This window comes from Strongyloides ratti, scaffold srae_chrx_scaffold0000002, assembly GCF_001040885.1.
Source record: "Strongyloides ratti genome assembly S_ratti_ED321, scaffold srae_chrx_scaffold0000002".
NCBI classification, from domain to species: domain Eukaryota; kingdom Metazoa; phylum Nematoda; class Chromadorea; order Rhabditida; family Strongyloididae; genus Strongyloides; species Strongyloides ratti.
In genome coordinates this window covers 2,516,763-2,541,187 of record NW_020171510.1, presented here as the reverse complement: position 1 = coordinate 2,541,187, position 24,425 = coordinate 2,516,763, and the positions used below count along the sequence as shown (strand labels likewise).

Sequence of the window (24,425 nt, the reverse complement as noted above, 5' to 3'; positions counted from 1 at the left end):
ATAAAAAAACATTTGTGATAACATTTTTTTTATATAGTATTTAAAAAACAAGTTAGTCAATTTATCTTTATACAATTTTATAAAGTAATAGTCATTTTTAATTTTCCCCATGAAACTCAAATCTAAATTTTATAAATTTTTTAGTAAATATATTGAATTGGAATACAGAAATACTAAATTTGTAAAGAAAAAAAATTTTTTGTTAATCTTTAATTAATGTTTTATGATTCATTTTATAGTAAAAAGACATTACTTTATAATTTATATTTAATTTTTTTATTTAAAAAATTAATCATTGATTTGTTTTTATACATTTTGAAATATAATTAAAATATTACAACTAATTATATATTTAACAATTGATATTTTTAGACATTCATTATTTTTTAAATAATATCCTTGAAAAGAAGAATATATTTACATAATAGAAAAAGTTTTTTTTTTAATTACTTTCTTTTATTAAATGTATAGATAAAATCTTGCAAAACTAGTCAAGGAAGTCATATAATAAATAGTGACAATTCATAATTAAATTTTTATTTCTGATTTTTTCTTTTAATATAAATAATCTCAATATTAACATTATTTTAAAATATAAAGAATTAGATATTTTATTAGTAATAATTTCTTTTTATTAGTAAAAATAAAATATACATTTATAATAATTAGATAATATCAAAAAATCATTATTATAATAAAACTTTTTATTACAAAATAGTCATATTTATAAAAAAAAATGCTAAAAATATTAGATAAACTTTTCACTAAAAAAATATGATGTATTTTTAAAATTGTCTTAAAATACTTATCATTTTCTTTTGTTTATAATATACAAATCAATTTAAATAATATATACTTATTATTTTCAACTTTTAAATTCCATTTATTAGTGTTAAACATAAATACTTATCAATTTATTATAAAACATTTAAATATACCAAATTTGTTTTAAAATTATTCATTAAAAAATGTTTATATTTTTTAGTTTTATAAATTATAAACATAGATCACTAAACATTAAAATTAAATTATTTATTAGAAATATATATGAAAAAAAACTTACAAAACATTTTTTTTAACATACAATTTTTTTGTTTACAATAGTTTTTATGATTTTTCAAAGCATATTTTAACAAATTAGACAAAAGAAATTGTTAGTTTATATAAAAAAAATTTTTTTATGATGAATAAAAAAGTTTCTTGGAAAAAGTATACAAAATAATTTTGTTCTTATTTTTTTATCCTATATAAAATATATTTGATATAAAATAAATTATTTTTTAATTTTATGATTTATATCTAAATATATTTATATAATATATAGTCCAATTTTTTAAAATATATTTTTCTATAAATAATATTTTTCAATATTTAACTATAGTTTTTAACTAAAATATTAAATTCTTCATTTACTTGAAAAGTTATCCCTATGGAAAACTTTTTATGATATCCAACAATAAAAAGATATAATAAACTTTCTTAAAAATTTATCAAATCATATCATTCTAAAATACTACTTAGTTTTATTGTATCACTTTTATTTATATTTTTAAAAATTTAAGACATTTTAATATATTATATATATTTACACGTCTATATATTTTATATTGGATTTGAAAAGATAATTATTTAAAATAAATAACCGAATTTTATTATATATTCTTTTTAAAAATTTGACATCTGGTGTTAAAAATCTCGTAATTGTAGTTGTGTCTTATTTCAATCTATTAATAAAAGTCCTTGTTTCTTTTTATTATAAAAAAGAGATATTTATAGTACCATAAAATGTGTAATTCAATACTTCTATAAAAATATTTTTACCATCAGAAGTGGCATAGACACCACATTTTATTAGCTACACTTAGTTTGGTTGTTGTATATTTATTCTTTTTTCAAAAAATTTTTTGTCTATCAATAATACAATTATTTTAATCATCCAATCTATACTGTTTTCTTTTTTTTTTATACTTTTTAATATAAAATTATTTTTATGGTTTTATAAAATTTAATAATATATAAGTAATATTATTTATGTACCTTTAAGTATATTTGTTAAATATAATAATGCTTATATGTAAAAGATAAATACAAACAAGATTATATTATTCACTTATTCATGAAAATATGAATTAATTTTGTAAATACATAATTATATATGTCTGGTTTATGTTAGTTTGATATTATATATATATATATATCCGTTTATTATAATAGATATCAAAATTAAAATAATTTAAAAGATATTATATATATATATATTCTAATATGTACAAAATTATATAAAAAATTTTTCAAAAAATATTTAGCATAGATTTTATAATTTTTTTAATTTGCTTATAAAAATTAAGTAATATATTATAATGACCTATTTAAAATAATAAATAAATAATTTATTAAAATTGTCAAAATTTTGATATAAATCATTCAACTATATCATTTGAATATGTTTCAAATGATAACTATATAATGTTTTGAAATAATTTGTTCCTATTAAAAATTATTCAATTACTCTCGTAAAATGAAATATTATATATATGTATTTATTTCATAATTTGTACATCATATTAATACTTATATAAATAATATTTATCTACTATATTTAAACTAATTTTCTATTCGAGTATATAATTACCCGATAGAAAATTTTTATTTAATTAGCTAATTGGAAAACTAACTTCTTTTGACAATTATCAATGTGTGGCAAATCACTCCAATTAGAAGTTAAGAATATAGGAAATATAAAATTAACTTTATTTCTGTCTAATTATTGTTAGACATTTACTATTATATATATATATGTATATACAATCATTTACTTTACCATGAATCATTATTTAAATTTTTAGTATATTTAACGTACTTTTTGTTGATCAAAGTAAACACTTTTATCACTTGATACGTAAACTAAATTTTCTTTTTTATAGATATTTAAATTATTATTATGACATTTCACTTACTATGTAATTTTAATAAAAAAAAAAAATTTTTTTTATACCTATATAATCATTATAAAATGTATATTTTTAAAATATTATATATAAATTTAACATAGTGGTATGATAATAAAAATTATATAACACTTTTGTATAATAAAAATTTATTTTTATACATATTTTACTAAGTAAAAATATTTTTAATACTTTTGACATTTATGTATCAAAAATGTTTACCATTACTATTTAATTATTTTTTTTTTTATTTTAAAAATATAATAATTTTTTTTTATCTCTTTATAAATAGTTTAAAATACATTAAAAGTTAATAAAAAATTGATATATTATTAAACTAATATATTATTTTATATAGAACCAATAAATCAACATAAAAGATCATATGTACTTTCAAGAATCTCTTTTTAAAATTAATGTTTTAACTTTATTCTTAAGGTTTTGTTACAATGAATTATTATTCTTAAGATCAAATACTCTTCATTACATTTATACTTACGATTATTGAAAATAATCTATAATCTAAATTTACGTTTAAAATGATGATACAATAATTTTTTATTGTTATGTATTTAAATATTTATCTAACCTCTATTTTTATGTAGATTATTTATAATAATAAAAAATGTATTTTTTTAATTTAAATATACCACTTATTTTTACTCAATTAATGTTAAAAATATGTTTATTATAAAAATGTTTATCTATATTATATTACTATCTTCGTATATTTATAGCAAAAACAATATATATATATATATTCATTGATCATACTATTATTTATGAACTATTAAAGCAATAAAAATTTTATATAAGAAATTAATTGTTTTTTTAAAAAATGGTTAGTAGAAGTGCCGGATGTGCTGATGTGGTGAGATATGTCTTACGTCAATCATCCAACAATGCATATTTTGAGGAAACATTAGATAGTGATTTATTAGAATCATTTTTAAATTTAAATGATATTCCAATTAATGGAAGTGATATTAATTTATATGAAATTTTAAACAGTTGCTTAAAGGAGTGTGATAAAATTTTAGAAGATATTTCAACATATAATACTGGTGCATCACATTTAGTTAAAAAAGGTATTACATGTGTTGATGATGATGTTATACAAAATGAAGTTTTATCAGAAATAAGTACTTATATTGAAAGGATAAAAAGGTATTATGATATTTCAATTCAATTAAATACTATTTTATCGTCTTTATTATGGGAATTATGTTCTGGTCCATTACCTCCAAATGATCAACTTAAAAAATTAGCCGCATTAAGTTATCAATTTATAAAAATTTTATGTTTTGCTCTTCAATTTGACGCAATAAAATTAGCAACACCCTCAATACAAAATGATTTAAGCCTTTATCGAAGAATTATCTCAAGAAGCCCATTCTCTGATGCAAAATTAATTTTAAATTTAGAAACAGCAAATAATGTTTGCTTATTTTTAGCGGTATCATCACCAATGTTTACATCAATTGTATCTGGAACATTAGCTTTTGTCTCAAATCACAATGATCTACCATTAGATAATACAACAAGTACCTTATCTTCAATAGTCCATATATGTCATGGAATTCTTTTATATTTAACAGAAGAAAATAAACCAAATCTTGAACAAATTAATTTTTATGCTATAGCATTAGTTGGTTCACTTTTATTATATGATCATATACATGAAAATGGTGCATTTACAAAAACTAGTCAAATAAATATTAAATCAATTCTAGAACTTCTCCATTCAGATTTACTTCAAGATGATAAAGTAAGTATTATTTATTTTAATTTTATAGTTTAATTATCATAAAAAAAAATATATATAATCATATTTATTTATTTTAATTTTAAATTTTAGAAAACTTTCCTTCTTAATACAATACGTTATAATAGTAAGCACTTGAAAGATGATAAGACTCCTAAAAGTATACGATTACTAATCTCTTAAATTTATATATTTTTATATAAATAATAATAGTTATATTTACTATTGGAATGAATAGTGAACAAATTTTTATTCAAGTAAATTACATTTATACAAATTATTCTAATAAAGATTCAAAACAAATATATATATATTGCAAATTATTTTTAATTAATTTTTTTAATCATTTTTTTATTTATTAAATAAACTTACGTATTACTTATATTTTTTATAAATTTTTTTTTTTAATTATATATTTATAAATATGAATATATTTTAATTTTTGTTTTAAAATTATAATTTATAAAAAATATATTAAGAAATTAAAAAGAAAATTCAAAGATAAAATGATTGTGAATTTATTTATATATGAATTTCAGGTATACATATATATATAAAAATAACAAATATAATTATATAAAATGTCATATTATTCTTATTTAAAAAAAAAACCATGAAAATAACATATATATTTGTTTGTAATAAAAATTGAAAAAAAAAAAATTCATTTGATACAAAGGCAATTTAAAATTAGTTGCGTTGCATTGGTTTAATAAGAGATATAAATTGTTAGAGAATACTACATTTCTTTTTCTTTGGCTGAACGGGTGGTTCCAATGCTGCCATAATTGCTTCATCAAATACATTCTTTAACCCTTTCTATATAAAGGTACACAAATAAATGTTAAAAATAAATAAAAATATTTACAATAAACTTACCTGAGTTAAAGCAGAACATTCAACATATTTAACAGCCTTTAATTCTTTGGCTAATTTTTCACCCATTTCAAATGTTACAGGTTTTTGTCTATTCTTTGCCAATTTTTCAACACATGTAGGATCTTCTCTAAGATCAATTTGTGTACCAACAAGTAAAAATGGTGTTTTAGCACAATGATGAGCAATTTCTGGAACCCACTTAAAAAAAAAATAATATTATATTAAGTATAAATAATTACTTACCTTTTCTTTAACATTTTCAAAAGATGCTGGTGCTATAACAGAAAAACAAACAAGGAAAACATCAGTTTGTGGATAGGAAAGTGGACGAAGTCTATCATAATCTTCCTGTCCAGCAGTATCAAATAATCCTAAAGTATATGGTTCACCACCAATCATGACTGTTACAGCATAATTATCAAAAACAGTTGGTACATATTCAGAAGGAAATTTATTTGTAGTATATGAAATTAGTAAGCATGTCTTACCAACGGCTCCATCACCAACAACAACGCACTTGATGGTTTGCATATCTAAAAAATAATATCATTATTTATCTTTATTATTCATTCATGAATCATTATAATCACTATATATAAAAATTGGTAAAGAAGATAAAAATGGTAAAAACAAAGATTGATAGAAAAATACTAGTGATTCATACAAATATTTGAAAATAAATAATATTATGTTGACATTTAAAGTATTTATTATAAAAAAATTAAAGTATATGTATGATATTGTTAAGTTTTTTAAAATGAATCCTAAAAATATCCTATTACTATATTAAAAAAAAAAAATTTATAAATAAATAAATTGGCTAAATATTAAGTATATTCTAAGTTGAACACGCGTCATTGACAGAATAATTTTAAAAACTATATATTATTATAAATTGATGAGGTATTTCATTATAAAAAAAGACAAAAAAAAAAAGTATTTATTTATGATTAGTAAGCAAAGAATATATTAAAATTTAATGTACTATCAAAACACTTATAATTTTTTTTTTTTAAAATAAAATATAGAGCATAGCATCAAACAAATTTTCTATCTTTGATTTTACACTAAACAAAAAAAAAATTCGTTACAAGATTAAGAGTGAGAGTTGACAATCGTCTATGTATATATTTCTCTCTTCTAACTATGATTGACCTTGTACTTGTACCTTGAACTTGTGGGATGTGTGTATAGAATACAAATTTATAACAAGAGAAGATATAGTTAATATAAATTATATAGAAAATGACAATACATAAGAGAATGATATACTTTCAGAAAATACGTATATAATATCTAAAAAGAATGTCTAAAAATATATACTATGAAAAAATTAAATTATAAAAAGATGTTTAAAAATATATAATATATACATATTTAAAATAAATGACCTTAATAATTTAATTTTGAAAGTATAAATATTGTAAATCATTAAAAAATATATAACATTAATATTTATAGATCTTTCTTTAAAGATTCACAACATTTACATTAAAAAAACTATTACATTTCAAGCTGTGGAATAATGTTTTGTAACAAAAATTTATAAAAATTTTTTTTATTATATATATTTTAATTTAGTATCACTACTCTTTATGCCAATAAAATATGTTTTTTTTTATATTACCTGTTTAAGTATTTTAAAGCTTTTTTACAAACACATTTAATGATTTTTTAATTTTATCAAATATTTTATCATTAAAATGTATACTTCGTCAAAAATAATATGTTCTACGTTAATTAGAAATGATTAAATATTCTTTTTTATTTGCCATTTTTGATATATTTATATACATGTATAATGATAACTGATAACACTACATTATAAATAATGTAAATATAATAATTAAAGTTTTATTAGTTAAAAAAAAATAACATTTTTAAGATATAATTTTATTTTTTTTATGTTGTTATTTTAATAATTCTTTTTATAAAAGAAAATATATATAATTATATTTTATTTATTGTTTTTTTTTTATATTTAATATTAATCGATCAATAAGCATATAATATCTTTTTGTTGTTTGGTAATTCTTTTAGACTATAATTTTATTTTAAAAATCATAAATATTTTTTACTATAACCTTAAAAGTTTTGATTTTTTTTAAATGTTATTACTATAAACGACATATGGGGAAAGAAAATGAAAAAAAACCTTGGGAAAGATTTCACAAATGGATTCATTCAATATGTGTTGTAAAATTTGACTTAGAAATTGGGCAAATAATTGAGGTATACATAATATTATATTAATATTTTTAATAAAAATTTTAGTTTATCTATCCAGGAGATACATACTTAAGCAAAGAAGAAAGTACAAGTATATGTTATATGTCAATGCCTGATTCTCATAGTCCTGTATCACAAGAAACTAGTTATCATTTTAGATTACATAAAACATTTGACAGGGATACTCATACACATCAATTATTTATCAAAAATTGTCCACAAGCATTATCTACAAATTCACAATTTTTATATGGATACGTCGTTTTTCGTCAACAAAAAGATATTAATATAAAACGTGGGTATTATCAAAAAAGTGTTGTAATATTAGCACCATATCCTCTTCATATATTTTATTACAATATTGTTAAAATTATTTCTAATGCATTTTTTGAATTTGGTGAATTAGCAATTGAAAGTGGTATGTTACTATTATTATTATATTTTTTTATATATCTAATTTTTTTTTTATTAAGCATGTAAACAATTAGATGATTGGCCTGCTCCAGAACCAGGAGCTATATTAAAATTAGGACTACTTAATAATACTATACATTGTCGTATACCAAAATCAAATGATATTGAACAAAGGTATAATTTATTATCACCTATTCATGAAAATGAAGAAATATCAGAAATAAAATTACATACAATGCATGAATTTAATCTTTATAAATATCTTCGTAGTATAGCATCTAATTTAAATGCATTATGGGAAATTGTTCTTACGGGTGATCCATTAATTGTAATGGCACCTTCTCCAGCCATTTGTGCTCCATTGACAGAAGCATTAGTTTCATTAATACATCCATTACAATATTCTGGTGACTATAGACCATATTTTACAATTCATGACCCCGACTTTGCATTATTTACTAATTCATCACAAATTCCATGCATAATATTAGGAGTCACAAATCCATATTTTAATAAAGCTATGCAACATTTTCCTCACCTTCTTCGTTTAGGTGATATTAATGTTGAAAATAAAATAGAAAGTAAAAAGAAAAAGAATAATGTTAAATTAAAAACACTTGATACAAAATTAGGATTTTTTTCATCATCAAAATTTTTTCTCAATAATGATAATAGTTTAATAAAAAAATTAACAAAAACAGGAAATCGTCCTGATGATGCACAACATGTTATTATAAGAAAACATTTTACCGAACTTACAGAATGTTTTATGTTCCCTTTTGAAAGGTTTGTTTTAAAAATATTATTTATTTATAATTTTTGATTTATTTTATTATAATATAAAAATTTTTTTTATAGGTATTTATTATCACTAATGCCTCTTAGAAAAGATATTTCAATTTTTAATCCCATACCAAAAATAAATAATTTTAATGTTGAAGATTTTCTTCAAAGTCTCACTCAACATAAAAATCCTTTAAAAGCGTACGGTGTACAAAAAGATATATCACAATTATATCGTCGCTTCATAAATACGCAAACATTTAAAAATTGGTTCAGTAAAAGATGTGAAGATATTAACCTTCAATTGGTTGAGGCATATCATGATATTATGAAAAATATTAATATATCAACATTAAATCTTTCAAAACATAATCATGTTGAAGTTGTTGATTTAGTTATGAAAATAAGTAATCGTTTTAGATCCCTATCATCAACGATGAAAGAGGAAAAGTCACAATTAAGAAGGCAATTGACAGACATTATGGCAGATATTGATGATGAACTTAAATCTGTTCTTTTAAGTAACAATGCTTTTCGAGAACTCTTTGACTTTTATGAATCTGATATTTAAAAATAAAAATATGTTAGTATTATTTATTTCATCTTATCAATAACAAAAATATTATTATTATTGTAATATTTTGTCTTCTATTTAAAAATAAAATATTTTTTTTTTTAAAATAAAACTATTAATAAAAAATTTTACTTTTAAAATTATTTTTTCTTTTTTTTTATATTATTTTCTTTCACTCCTTTTTGATATCAATTGATAAAACCTTAATATATATTACTTATTTAAAATTTATTTTATATAGAAAAAAGCAATTAATTTCATTGTAGTAATGTACATATCATTTTCTTAAGAAAATGACATTTTTCTTTTCCATAAAATCTTCTTATACATTTTTAATTATATTTTTTTACTTTATATTATTAATGTAAACTATAATTCATTCACATTTGTCATTATATTTTCTTTCAAAAAATTTAAAACTTTTTGATATAGTATCACTATTATCAAAAGATTTGGGAGTATACCAATTTGTAATGTGTTTGTAAAAACGTCATAACAGATGTCTTTATTTTGTAAGAAAAAAAAATGCTTGTAAGTTTATGTTTGCTCCCGAAATATTATAAGTATCAATGGATTTTGAAGAGGCGTATATAGTAACAATGTATTCTTATCTATTATACATCTTTGATACTTAAAACTATGGACTTACGGTTAAATGTATAAAGATATATGCATATTTATAGAAATGTTTGAGTTATGTTGCCAATGGTTTTCTGTCCCCATAAAAGTAAACCTCATTTTTATGACTGTCGCTTCTTATCTTCTTTGAAGGCAAATGCAATAATATATTGTTAAATAGTAAAACCTTCTATTTTTTCAACAAATATCTTTTTAATAGATTATTTTTTATTGCTCTTGTCATTTTTATAACATTTTTAATTTTCTTCTATTCTTGATCTTTTATTCTATTTATATTAATAAAGTTAATAAATTTTACATACTTAACTAAATTATATTATTTATTTATGAAAAAAAAAAATTAAAATTTTTATATTATATTTTTATTTAATATTATTTCTTCTTTTTAATAGGAAAAATCATTACATTAATAATAAATAAGTCTAATTAACGTTTTTGAAAAATATTTTTCTCTCTATTTAAATATAGGCATAAATCACTTAGTTAATTGAAAAGTTGGATTTATTCATATTATAATTAATATATTTCAAAAAGTCATAAAATAATATTTGTAAATTTTTATCACTTCTATATTAAAAACAATAGCAATCATTTATTTAATATAATCTCAAACAATAATTATCTTAATAATAGAGATATATATTATATATTTATCTATCAATTCATTTTTATATTATATATTGTCTATTAGATTATTAGCTAAAAGCAACACAATAACTAATATTAATAAATTAGTATATCTTTTTAAAAAGTATTAACAACCATATCTTTTTAAATTTTATTTTACTTTTTATTTCTAACACATTGAATTGATTAAGGAAATATTATATAATTTATATATTCTATTTTCTCATTAAATTTGTAAAGATTTTTTTTTTTATTTTTATTCTAAGATACTGTGAAGACAAAAATTAGTTTATCTTTAAAATATTTATATATATAATATACAAATATATATATATATATTACTCTATGGAAACGAATTGCCGTTATAACAAGTACTAAAGATAGCATCCCTAAACGTTAATTATTCTATACATATAAAACAAAATATCAAAATAGGCGGTGTTATTAAAAGTTTAATTTAAGTTATAGAAACAAAATATTTCCTATAAGGTTAATGATATTTTCCGTTATTTAAATTTATAACCATATTATAATTACTTCATTAAAAAGCACTCATTCAAATAAAAAATTTTATATAAACTTATTTTTATCTATATATCACTTTAAAATTAAATAAATTTTTCCTTTATAAAAAAAATGGAAGAGATTTTTAAAATGCGATCTATCATTTTTATTCATATCAATGAATAGAAATTCTATATTTTTTCTTTAATATTTTATCCATATTTTTAAAATTTATGTTTTTAGATATATATTATATATTTATATACATATATATGTATATATATATTCATAAAAAATATGCGGTTACTACTATTAATTCTATTACATTATTCATTCTTCATTCCTATTATCAATGGTAAGTTTTTTTTTATACTTTTGTAATATTTTTGAAAAAAAAAAAATGATTTTTCATATTGTTAAAATGATTGTTTTAAGATATATCATCAAACAATCACTGTAAAAAATACTTTTATATTAATAGAATTAGTTGATAAAAAAAAATTTAAAAGTTAATATTTTATCACTATTCAAAAAAAAGTATTTATTTATATATACTGTTTAACTATGTTACAAATGAAAAATATATCTATGAAAATTGCATTTTTATTGTAAAAATATTTAAATTGATATAAATAAAAGTTAAAATGGTCTTTTGTTGGCCTTAAGACCACCCTTAAATAACTATTTGTAATTTAGTTATATATATATATATACATAATATAATCTCAAGAGATTATTGTAGAATGAAATCTTTATCAACACAGATTGTTGGGGGATAAATAAAGTTGTTATTGATAAAATTAAGTAATTGTACTTCAGTACAAAAAAATAAAAAACAACAACATTATATTTACTTTAAATCAAAATATTTATATACATTAAAATATATTTTTACAATTAATTTTGCCACAACACATGATTCATTTTTATTTTTCATTAAATTCATAAGATTAAATTACTTCTGTTTGTTAATTTAAATTTATTCAATGTTAATTGTTAAAAAAAAAATAAATATATATATATATAAATGGAAATATAAAAAGAAATAACAATAATGATTTTTTGTTACCTTGGTGCACTTTTTATTTTGATAAGATAAAAATATCTTTTATATACACTATTATTAAATATAAATATTTAAATTGAAAGAATATCCTAATATATTATTAAATTTATCTTTTATTATTTTTTATAGGAGTTTTTGTTCAAAAACATAAAAATAGATTTAAAGCAGCTGAAATAGGAAATAAAAAAGATAGGAATAATAATATATATGATGATGAGAATGATGATGAATTATATGATCCAAGTAATAGGTTATCTTTATATTTACGGTAAAATATAATAAAAATAATTATATATGTATATTAATTTATTTTTAGTAATCATGCAAAACCATATCGTAGACCTGTGGTTAATCCTAATGAAAGATTAGATGTTTATGTAAAAGCTTCATTATATCAAATTGTAGATATTGACCAAAGAAATAATCTTGCAACAATCTCAGGATATTTTGATGTATGGTGGTATGATCCATATTTAAAATGGAATATTAGTGATTTTGATAATATATCAAAAACATTTGTACCTATTAAAAATATATGGAAACCTGAATTTCATCTTTATCATAGTATTCAAGGTAGAACACCAGATTATGACCAATATGCAACAGCTCAAGTAGAAAATAATGGACGTATACGAATGTTTGTTCCAATAACATCAAGAGCTTTATGTCCTATAAATGTTAAGTATTTCCCTTTTGACACACAAAATTGTTCATTTATGGTAAGTTAATTATAAAAAGTATTAAAAATTTATAGATTTTATATTTATTTTTCTTTTATAAGATTAAATAGTATGACATTTTTAAATAACATTGAAAATTAACTTTCATTTGACTATTTTTCAATTTACAAAATTATATAATATAAAATAAAACATTAAAAAATAGATTAAATTAATAGAATATAAGTTATCTTTACCATTAATTAAAAAGAGTTCTGTTAAATTATGACAACGTTTTCCAATATCATACATTTTTGATTCTAAATATATATGTAATTTATAACATAATTGTAGTTGAGTACATTTTTCATTACTTTCATTTGAAAGTAATGATGTCATATTAGTTTCCATTTTTAATCCATCAAAAATTGTTTTTTCAGAAGTATTTCTCTTTATTTTTTCATCATCTTCATCATTTTCATTATCCATATTATCATTATCTTTATCCATCTTATTATTATCATTTGGTAAGGTTGCTAGTGTTGATAATAATAATGTTGCCGACATGTTTATTTTATCTTTTAATGACTTATTATCTGTATCATTATAAACATCCATCAAATCATTTTTAGTTCTTAGAAAAGTGTTATTTAAATTTTCATCATAATTTTCAGGTATATTATTAACATTTTTAATATTTCTTTTAAATCTTTTATTACTTTCTTCTTTCTCATACGTATAACATATAATTATATTTAATTTACATTTACCACAAAGATATTTTATTAAATCTTCTGGTAATATAATTGAATGAACATTAGATTTTTGTGTTAACCAAAAAATACTATCATTTGTTTTTGAAGTAATTGGTAAAAAAATGTCACTTTCATTAATAATAGATTGAATCTCTACCAATATTCTATAATTCATAAATTCTTTTGAAATATAAAAATTTATCATTGCTTTAATATGTTCATTCTCCTTTAAATTTTCACTAGAATTTTTTTTTTCTTTATCTAAAGTTGTTGTAGATATATTTACAATAACTGGTAAAAATGTTGGTTTTGTTAAATTTTTTTCAGGTATTTGAATAACAAAATTTAATTCATCATGATAAGGAATTGGATTTAATTTTTTATAGTTATATGACACAGCATAATAACTATTTTCCTCTAAATTTTTTATTTCAAATTGAGACATATTGTATCTATCATTTCCTGTTATTCTATAAATAATATAGTTAACATTAATAATAAAAATTATATAAATTTACTTACACAAATTCTTCTTCAATAGTATTATTTTTTTTTCCAACATCATCATTTTCAGGTAAATCTATTTCATTTTGATTATTTTCATCATTATCAGTAATATTAGTTGAATTGTTTATTGTGATATTTTTATGTGCAAGCTGAATAGCTTTAACAATTATAATATCATACTTCTCATCAGTTATTGGGATTTCATTAGGTTGTGTTGTAAATATAATTAGTTTACTATCACTAATATTATACGAAATAATATCACGAACTTCTGTTTGTGCATATATAGGATTAAATTTTTCACATTCTTTTGATATATCTCTTTCAAAAGTATATTCTAAAACAGTAGAATATATTTTTCCATTCCAACATAATTTATTACAATATTTTGGTTTAACAACAGCAATCAATTTATGTGATCCATTAAATTCTTCATGAATCCCAAAATCATTTTCTATTTTAATTTCAATATCTTTTCCTAGCTCACTTTTATTTAATGTTATTTCTTTATTTTTTAAAATTCCATTACATTCTAATGTTATATTAGCTTTACCATAATCAATTCCTTTCTTATCTTTTGTTGATTCATTCCATTTTATTTGAAAAACAACTAAATGTGTTTCTTCTAGTTTGGATCGTTCACTTTTAACACTTAATAATAATGGTGTTTCTTTTTGTGATAAATTATTTTTTTTTTCACCTATTGTTTTAACCATAATTTTTTCAATATGATGTTTTGATTCTTGTGATGTTGTTTGATAAACTTGATATATTATTCCATACCAATGAAATGATTCCAAAAAATTAATTACATATTTTCCTAAAGAAAAAAAACATTTTTATTGTTATAAAGGTAAAAAATACCTCGAGAGATAAGTAATAAAATTCCTGAATATGAATTAGAATATAATAATTTTTTATTTTCTAAATCATATACATCAATAGTAACTTTTAATATATCAATAGGACCAATTTTTGATGTATTAATAATAATTTGATTTTTCAATGCTTCAACACTTTCAATTGTATCAATATCAGATTTATGATTAATTTCTTCAATATTTGAATTACCATTTATATATATATTGTTAATATTAATTAACATTAATATATAAAGATATAAATATATATTTGGGATTATCATATTTTATTTTAAATTAATTATTCTAAAAAAATATATATATAGAAAAAAAAAATTATAAAAAATAAAATATATAAACTTTTTTCAAAAATATAAATATTTAAGAAATTAATGGTAACTCCATTGAAGTATAAAAATAAATGGCAAGTTGAGGCAGGTCAAATATATTTTCTTTTATCTACATTTATTTTATACGAAAATATAATAATTTTTTTTTTCTTTTATGAATATATATTTTTGAATTACACAACATTTTGGCAATACCTTAGAAATTTATTCACTTATTATCTTATATATATATATAAGAAAGATATAAACCAATTTTTGTTATTCTTTTCATGTTAAATAGACTTAGTGCATTTTAAAGTATATAAAAATAATTATATAAAGGTTTAGTATAAATTTTTCATAAAAAGAAAAAAGATTGATAATATTTGACATTTATTATGTATCTCAATGCTTTTAATGACTTTTCCTTTTCTATATTATTACTTTGATTATTAAGGAAACTATAAAAATATAATATGTAATTTAAAAATTGTACAACTTTTTGACAAAAATATAATCTTTTATTTACTACAGTTACTATATATATATAATTTTCATTCATTACTTAAGTACATACAATGTTTATGATAACAAAAATTGATATAAATAACTATTACTTCTTATAAAAAAAAATATAAAATCTTTACTATTTAAAAAAAAAAAGAATAAAAAAAAAGATATGTTATAAATATATATAAAATGTATCCAAAACTTACTCTATTTTTAATTATAGTGTGGTTCATGGTCTTATCAAGAGAAGTATGTTAAATTTATAGTTGAAAATCAAGATGTCTTTCTTGGGGGATTTTATGATAGTCAGGAATGGTTATTATTAGATGCTACAATAACATCAAATATAATGAATTATATAGGTAATGAAACATTTTCAATGGTTGAAATGATGTTAACATTACGAAGACAATCATTTTATTATGTTTTTAATTTAGTTTTTCCAACAACATTAGTATCATTGGTTGCTGTTATTGGTTTTCATGCACCTATTAATGCAACTGGACGTCGTGAATCAAAATTTCGTCTTGGTATTATGACACTTTTATCAATGTCTGTGATGCTTTTAATGTTGGTTGATGAAATGAAATTTTCATTAGCTTCTATACCTGGTCAACGAGGTTCTTTTTCAGATGTCCCATTATTAGGAATATATTATATGACTTTAATTTTTCTTATTAGTGTTGCAACATGTACCTCTTCAATTTTTGTTCATCTTGAAAAATATGCATTAAGGAATCAAAATTTTTATTCTATACCTTGTTATTTAAGATTTTTAAGTGCAAAAAAACTTTTTTGTTGTTATGTACCAGAACCATTAAGAGTTAATAAAGGTGAAAATTTTAAAAGTAATAAAAATATCAAACTTCAAAGTCGTCATTCTTCTTTAGATAGTACAATATTTAAAAAATTAATTCCTACAGATGTAAGTTTTAATAATACTTTTTTTTTTAATTAAATTATTTAGATAAATTTTGTTGATTGTACTCAACAAATTATCCCACCTAATAGTGAAAGTTTTGAAGATCGTGTAATAAAAAGTGGTGGACAGGCAGATAATAATAATATTACTTCAGCAGCTGCACATCCAGAGCAATTATTTGAACCATCTAATTTAGATCTTCAAAAAATAGATCTTTTAATATCATTAATGCGTGATTTTATTGATCTTAAGCATAAAATGCAACAAAGAAATTTACTACCACCACATTGGGAAAGGGTAATACGAAGATTAGAACATCTTTCATTAACATTTTATCTTTTAATGATAGCTCTTGATTTAGCATTATTTTTATGGCCTGAAATATGGTATTAATTATGATTGTTGAAAAAAAAAAGAATTAGATTTAATAATCGCAAGTATTTTTTTAACAAAAAAAAAAGATTATTTTTTTATATATTGAAGAATGAAGCTGGTAAAAGTAATATTATTTAACTTTCTTTCTTAAAAAACTTGTACATCTCATTTTTTTTTCCGTTTATTCATTATTGTTTACATTTTATTAATTATGGATGACAAACTTTTTTCAATTATATTGGATGATCTCAAAAACAATTAAATAAAGAGATTTTTATAATTAACTATAATTTTGTTTTGTTGCAAATGTTTTATTTAAAAAGATAATAAAAAAATATTATATTTATTTTATGGTTAATTGCCAATAGTTGTTGAGATTAAAAAACTTTTTTTTTTCATATACTGCAAATTAATACTAATTAGAACAATAGATTTTTTTTGTTGTTGTTGTATACTTCTAATTGATAATAATAATTAGACATTTTTATTTTAATCAAGAATATTTTGAAGACTACTACCATTTTCACATGACTCTTTCCATATTTCTTCCTCATCTTTTATAACTTTATTTGTAAATATTATTTCTTTTAATGTTCTTTTGAATGCTGGTGAAAAAATAAGGTAAACAAAAAAATTTGCTGTGCAATTAATAACAACTAAAAGATTTGACATATCAATTAAATATGCCATTGTTGCTTCAAGTTGTTGTTGAAATATTAATTCAAGAAAATTAACGATAAGTGCTATAAAGTTACAGAAAATAAAAAAGAAGACTACTAATATTAAACTTATTGTTCCATCTTCTTCATCAATTCCATCATCTTCTTCTATTGTATTACTTTTGGAGCATACTGATACAACAACACATATATTAAGAATAACCAATACAATTAATGGTCCAACAGCCATGAATGTTGTATAAAGAAATGTATAATATATTGTATAATATATTTCATTTGTTCTAAAGTCTGTTGGACATATTTGTAAATTATTTATTTCATATTTTGTATCTATGCACAAAACAGATTGAAGTTCAAAAAAGTGAGGAATATTGTATATTAAACAAATTATTGTTATTACTATAACGATTCTTTCTGCTATTCTAAAAAAAAACAACAAAATAAAAATTTAAATATTTTTTTTTGTTTTGTTTAAATCTAATAAGACTCACTTTGCAGTACAACATTTATCTCCAATTTTTTTAGGAAGTACTACGCGAATAAAACAATCAACAGCAGCAGCAACACAAAAATATACTGATGTTGTTTGAAATATTGCTCCTAATGGAAATATATAGGGTGCTCCAAACCCGTAAATATATGCGACAATAGGACGTGAATGATGTCTCCATGATTCGAGAACAAATAAAAACATTGCTGTACATATCATTAAGAGATCTGATGTTCCTAATGCAGCTAAATATATATTTGAACTATGTTTTCTCATATTAGGTGTTGTATATACTCGAATAACAAGAATATTACCAAAAAATCCTACAATACCAACAAATGCAAGTAAGATACCTGATACCGCTATATTATATGCCTTTAATAATATATTTATAAGAAAAAATTTTAATAAGAAAAAACAAACCTGATATTTAGGATCAGTTGATGGTAAGCATATATTACAATACGGTAAAGGTGTATCAATAACAATAGAATCATTCATCTACAAAAAATATTATTTATTTTTAAATGATAAAAATTTTTATAACTCCAAGAATAATAAATTTATTTTAATATTTATAAAAAAATAATTTAATAATAATATTCCTTCTAAACATTCAATAAAAACTAAAATAATGATTTATTTTTTATCTTAAAAAAGTTATATTGTAAAATATAACACATTTTAAGTAACAATTTTTTTTTCTTAACACATTTATTATAATAATTTATCACTAAATTCTAGAAAAATATATTATAAAATTTTTATAAATTTATAAAAAGTTTGTAGTTATAATATAAAAAAGATAAATTCTATAAACATATATTATTATCATTCAAATTTACTATATTCTGTGTTATGATGTACTTTTACTAAATTTGTACTTTCGTAATAATAAAAATAGTTTATCAGAAAAAATCAAAAAAACTTTAAGAATGTATTGAAGTAAATATATATTAATATAAAATCAGAATAATATATAATAATTTTTTTTATCAAAAAATATTATTTTCTGTCAAAAACTTTTTATCAAAAATAATATATAATATAAAGGGGATAAGAAATGATAAATTTAAGAGGTACATAATAATCAAATATACTAAATTTATAACATATATATATATTAACTGTCGCATTATTTTTATAAAAATGTTAATAATAAAATTTTATAAAATATCATTGAATTATAATAATTTAAATTGACAAAATTTTTCTAGTTGAAATGTTAAGGCTTTAATCTTTTCCTAATATCTTTTTAAACCAAAGGCAAAAAGTATATCAATGATATATATCTTATTTAAAAATTTTTTTTGATAAAATCTTTTGATAAAATATAATAAAATTAATCAAAAATATTTATGATTATTTTAAATTTAATAATATTTTTTAATATAATATTTTTTTTTAGTAATATTAATTACAAGCTACCTTTAAAATTATTTTTTTTTAAATGATTATATAAATGTTAAATATTTATCATTTTAGAAAAATAATTTATTATGATCAAAAATTTAAAATAAATGTGGCAATTTTTTTTTAAATAGAATTTATATTAAAAGAAACAATAAAGTTTTAATGTTTATTTAAAAATAGATTATTATAAATTAATTTTTCATTTATTTATATTTAATTCAAATATTAAAAAAAAATCATATAATATATTATAATAAAATGATTGCTTTAAAAATTATTTTGTAAGTAAAATACATTTAAAAATAAATATAAAATATTATTAAAATGAAAACTAATTATTGTAATTGGAAATATATTATAAAAAGTACATAATAGTTAATAAATTTTTCAAAAATAATATATAGACAAAATTACTTAATAATATTTAGCCAAATTTATTTACTTTTTAATATTTTTAGACTATAAAAATTAATATAATTTTTTTTTTATTTTCTATTTAATTACTGTAATTCTATTTCTATAAATAGAGAAAAGATACTTTTTTACAATTGAATGAATAAAAATTTAAAATACCTTTATATTTTATCATATTTAAATATGACAAAAATTTTATATTAAATATTATATATTTCTTTTTAAATAATACATTAAATTTTATTTCTAAAAAATTAAAAATAATCAAACTAAATGTATTTTAATTTTTAAAATTTTCGAACTATATATTATAAAAAAAAAAATAAAATTTATATATCTAAAAATTATCATAAAAATAAAATAAAACAAAAGATATTTTAAAAGGAAGATGAATTGTTTCATAATGGGGTTAGTAAAAATTAGTCTATATAGAGTAAAGTGTTCAAAAAAATCTTTTAAAACATATGTTATCTTTTTAAATAATGCCAAAAATAATGATTGAATAGACAATTTTATAGATAAGAAATCAATTCATAAAATATTTTAAACACCATAACATGTCATTTATTTTTTTTTATACTTATGTTATATTAAGTAAAAAAAATTAAATTAGTTCTTTTACATTAAAACGTAATTTTGTACATTAAAAATACCAATTTTCTTTTGTAATTATTTTATAAAATACAAACAATATACTTTAGACAAAAAAAAAACATCATAGGAAATTTAACTGTTTAAGTTAAATGTTTAAAAATAATAGTTAAACCAAAGTATTTCTTTTTTATTTTTATTATTTAAATGATACATTATTTTAGTAAGCATAGATAATTTAATTGAAAACTTAATTATAGGAGATATTTAATCAAGTATACTCTTTATATTTTATTAAAAGAAAAAACCGAAAAATTAAAGTAAGTTTATTAGAAAACCTAATAGATAATTAAAAAATAACTTTTTAAAATGATGAAATTTTATTTTATCTTTAAACATGATCGCTAACAATCAAAATGTATTTTTAAATTAACAAAGTTTAATTTGATAAATTATAACATTTACGATACAATAAAATATTGTTAATGGATAAAAAAAAAGTATAATATTTACGTTTAATGATACTTTTAAATTATCCAAAAACTGTACTTGTATTTCTAATTTTTTTTTAAATAAAATAAAGTATTGTTATTATTTATACATTTTTAAAAAAGACAAATGTACCACTTATTAGGAGGAAAAAAAACACATAACTATATTAAGAAAAATTTAGTTAATTAGTGGAATAATAATTTTTATGTAACAATAAATATATAAATTATTATGATACAAAAAAAAAGTTAATTGGCAAAATTTATATACAATCTTTGACTAAAAACAAAATGATATAACGGTACCGAAAAAAAAAAATATTTATATATATATATAGGGTAACATATTTTTTTTTATTATATAAACAAGAAGTTCCAAAATATTATAATATATATATATATTTTTTTTAAGGATAATCTTATAGTGTTGTTAAAAAAAGTGAAAAAAAAAACTTAAAGTTGCTTTTATTTTTCATTGAGTTTATTAAATTTGAGGTGTTTATCTTTTTAAAATATCTTATCACAATAATAAAAATTCAATCAAATAAATTATCAAGTACATTGACATAATAATTGAAAATAAATTTACATATAAAACTACAATTTATTTTTTTTATAAAAAAAACGTTTTTTCCTAATTTTAAACGTTGAAAACAAATGAACATTTATAATAAAATAAAAATTCTTTTTTTTAAATTAAAAATTTTTGAATTATGTTTTTGGATATGTTATGTACATAAAAATATAACATCAAAATGCATTTTGAATACATATATCATAAAATGAACTGCTTAAATAGTAAAATAGTAAATGAGACGTACCAAAACTATAATTAGTAATGATGGCAAAAATATTTATATGGTTTAAATAATATAAGTAAAAATATGTATGATACAAGTACGCTCATCCAATTTATGTACAAAAATTTTCAATGTGCTCGAGAGAATTAAAAATAATCTAAATTTAATTCATTAATATTTTTACAAAAAAATTTTTTACTACTTTTTAAAAGATATTTTATTATAAATATATAACTTTTTTTTATTGAAACATTATAAACAGTAAATTAAAAAAAAAAAACTTAAATATTTATATACTTTAAATATGCTTAGATAAAATTAATAAAATTTTATAATAAAAAAAGTTCAATTGTATGAAGAAGAATATCTTATTTTGAATGAAAATTTAACTTTCATAAGAATATATTACTATACTTCTTTTAAAAAAGTCGACTGCAGGAAATGAATACATAAAGAGAAAATGCCCTTCTTCGTTTCTTGAAGATATTTATTATTTTTGCAAATGATAAGGATGAGAGTACATTAAATTCAAATAACTTTCTTTTTGTAGAAAAAATTATTTAATTAAAAGTGGTAAATTTAGCATTAATATTTTTGTACTTATGTAGCACTATTATTAACATTGTTTTATTGTCAAATTATCATATTTATTTTATTAAAATTTTATGATATAACCAATTATTTTATTCTTTAAAAAAAACGAAAGTTATTCATTTAAACAATTAAAACAATAAAAATGCAAATCAAGTATGTAATATTAAATTTATCTTAAAATATAAGTTTTTTTTAATACTAACTAACAATTTATAAAAAAAAAAAATCTTTATTTACAATATTAATATAAGTAATAAGATCATTTTCTTATTAACAATTAGATATTTTGACTATTACAATACAATAGCTAAATAATATTAATGAACAATAAAAATTAAAATATATTAATTGTTCAAAATTATGAAGTTAAATAATAATATTATATAAATAGATATAAATAGATATATAATAAAAAAAATTTTATTTTTAAAAGTATATAATATATATTAATATTGTATTGATTTAGTTCAAATTTTAGTACCATTTTATTTTATTATTAAATGATTATAAATCTAATTTCTATTCTATATTAAGATAAAAAAATTGTAAAATATTATTATATTTATAAAATTTGTAAAATCTTTTTATAATTAAATTCATTTGTTTTATTAATAATATGAAACAAAAAATTTATTTTTTTGGATATTTTTTAGATTTATTTAAAATTACTAGGTTGATATAGTTCTATAAGATTTTGAAATTTAGTTGATTTTATTATCACATAAAAAATATACAAGTGACTGTTAAACAAGAAAAAATATTTAATAATAAATATCTTGTTTTAATATTTCAAGCTTTTACTAAAAAACACTAATTTTACATTAATTTAATTGATAACTAAAAAAAATTATCAAATGTTATAAATAAAAACATTTTTTTTACATTTTTTTAATGACAATAAGCAAATATTCTTATTGAATCAAATATTTCTTTGTTTTTTTTACTGTTTAAATTAAATGTATCAAATGATTTTACTTGAATTAGAAAATATTTCCTAATAAAAATAATTATCATTGATAAATTATTTAATGTTTAGTTATTAAATAAATTAAAAATCATAAATGTGTTATTTTTTTCATTAATTTTGATAAAAAAAATATTTTTTTTAATTTATGAATTATTATTGTAAAAAAATTTAAAACAAAAAAAAATACAAATTAAGAAATATTTAATTTTAATAGGAATGCAGAGATTATCTTATTACAACATTAAAATTTTTTTTAATCATTTGCCAAATAAAATTTATATAAGAATATTTAATAATTAATAAAATAGGATATATAAAATGATATTAATTTTTCGATACAAAAATAGTAGATTATTAATTAATCACTACTTTTTCAATGACAATATTATTTTAAATATAAATATAGGCATCCAAAAAAATTTTAAAAAAATTCTTAAAAAAAGACAAAAATTTTATTATATTTTTTTTTCAATACATACAATAATTTATTAATGATATTTTATGCAATTTTAGTAAAAAAAAATCTAAAGTATTTATTTAATATATCATAAAAAAAATTTTTTTTTGATAAAAAGTTTTACAATTATAAGTAAAAAAAATTTTTTTAATTTCATAAATACATAAGTTCATGAAAACAAAT

At 18.4% G+C, this 24,425-nt stretch overlaps 7 protein-coding genes across 7 annotated transcripts; 4 read left to right on the top strand and 3 right to left on the bottom strand.

Annotated features, from left to right (window-relative positions):
• Positions 1-3,786: 3,786 nt before the first annotated feature.
• On the top strand, positions 3,787-4,896 carry SRAE_X000154700 (Protein of unknown function DUF1394 family-containing protein; the record flags this gene model as incomplete). The annotated part of the gene is made up of 2 exons (XM_024650207.1): positions 3,787-4,716; positions 4,807-4,896. 2 exons carry the CDS (start codon positions 3,787-3,789, stop codon positions 4,894-4,896), a joined length of 1,020 nt encoding a protein of 339 aa, XP_024499014.1.
• Positions 4,897-5,442: 546 nt separating this feature from the next.
• On the bottom strand, positions 5,443-6,123 carry SRAE_X000154600 (Cdc42l protein; the record flags this gene model as incomplete). Its single annotated transcript, XM_024650196.1, has 3 exons — positions 5,443-5,532; positions 5,593-5,790; positions 5,836-6,123. 3 exons carry the CDS (start codon positions 6,121-6,123, stop codon positions 5,443-5,445), a joined length of 576 nt encoding a protein of 191 aa, XP_024499013.1.
• Positions 6,124-7,722: 1,599 nt separating this feature from the next.
• Positions 7,723-9,589, top strand: SRAE_X000154500 (AVL9/DENND6 domain family-containing protein; the record flags this gene model as incomplete). Its single annotated transcript, XM_024650185.1, has 4 exons — positions 7,723-7,824; positions 7,867-8,239; positions 8,295-9,021; positions 9,094-9,589. The coding sequence occupies 4 exons, from the start codon at positions 7,723-7,725 to the stop codon at positions 9,587-9,589; spliced, it is 1,698 nt and encodes a 565-aa protein (XP_024499012.1).
• A 2,070-nt stretch (positions 9,590-11,659) lies between these two features.
• On the top strand, positions 11,660-13,156 carry SRAE_X000154400 (Neurotransmitter-gated ion-channel family and Neurotransmitter-gated ion-channel ligand-binding domain-containing protein; the record flags this gene model as incomplete). The annotated part of the gene is made up of 3 exons (XM_024650174.1): positions 11,660-11,717; positions 12,558-12,696; positions 12,745-13,156. 3 exons carry the CDS (start codon positions 11,660-11,662, stop codon positions 13,154-13,156), a joined length of 609 nt encoding a protein of 202 aa, XP_024499011.1.
• Positions 13,157-13,267: 111 nt separating this feature from the next.
• Positions 13,268-15,454, bottom strand: SRAE_X000154300 (Hypothetical protein; the record flags this gene model as incomplete). The annotated part of the gene is made up of 3 exons (XM_024650163.1): positions 13,268-14,312; positions 14,365-15,169; positions 15,214-15,454. 3 exons carry the CDS (start codon positions 15,452-15,454, stop codon positions 13,268-13,270), a joined length of 2,091 nt encoding a protein of 696 aa, XP_024499010.1.
• A 147-nt stretch (positions 15,455-15,601) lies between these two features.
• Positions 15,602-17,363, top strand: SRAE_X000154200 (Neurotransmitter-gated ion-channel transmembrane domain and Neurotransmitter-gated ion-channel ligand-binding domain and Nicotinic acetylcholine-gated receptor, transmembrane domain-containing protein; the record flags this gene model as incomplete). The annotated part of the gene is made up of 3 exons (XM_024650152.1): positions 15,602-15,637; positions 16,272-16,973; positions 17,016-17,363. The coding sequence occupies 3 exons, from the start codon at positions 15,602-15,604 to the stop codon at positions 17,361-17,363; spliced, it is 1,086 nt and encodes a 361-aa protein (XP_024499009.1).
• Positions 17,364-17,834: 471 nt separating this feature from the next.
• On the bottom strand, positions 17,835-19,016 carry SRAE_X000154100 (FMRFamide receptor; the record flags this gene model as incomplete). The annotated part of the gene is made up of 3 exons (XM_024650141.1): positions 17,835-18,447; positions 18,517-18,890; positions 18,939-19,016. 3 exons carry the CDS (start codon positions 19,014-19,016, stop codon positions 17,835-17,837), a joined length of 1,065 nt encoding a protein of 354 aa, XP_024499008.1.
• Positions 19,017-24,425: the final 5,409 nt, after the last annotated feature.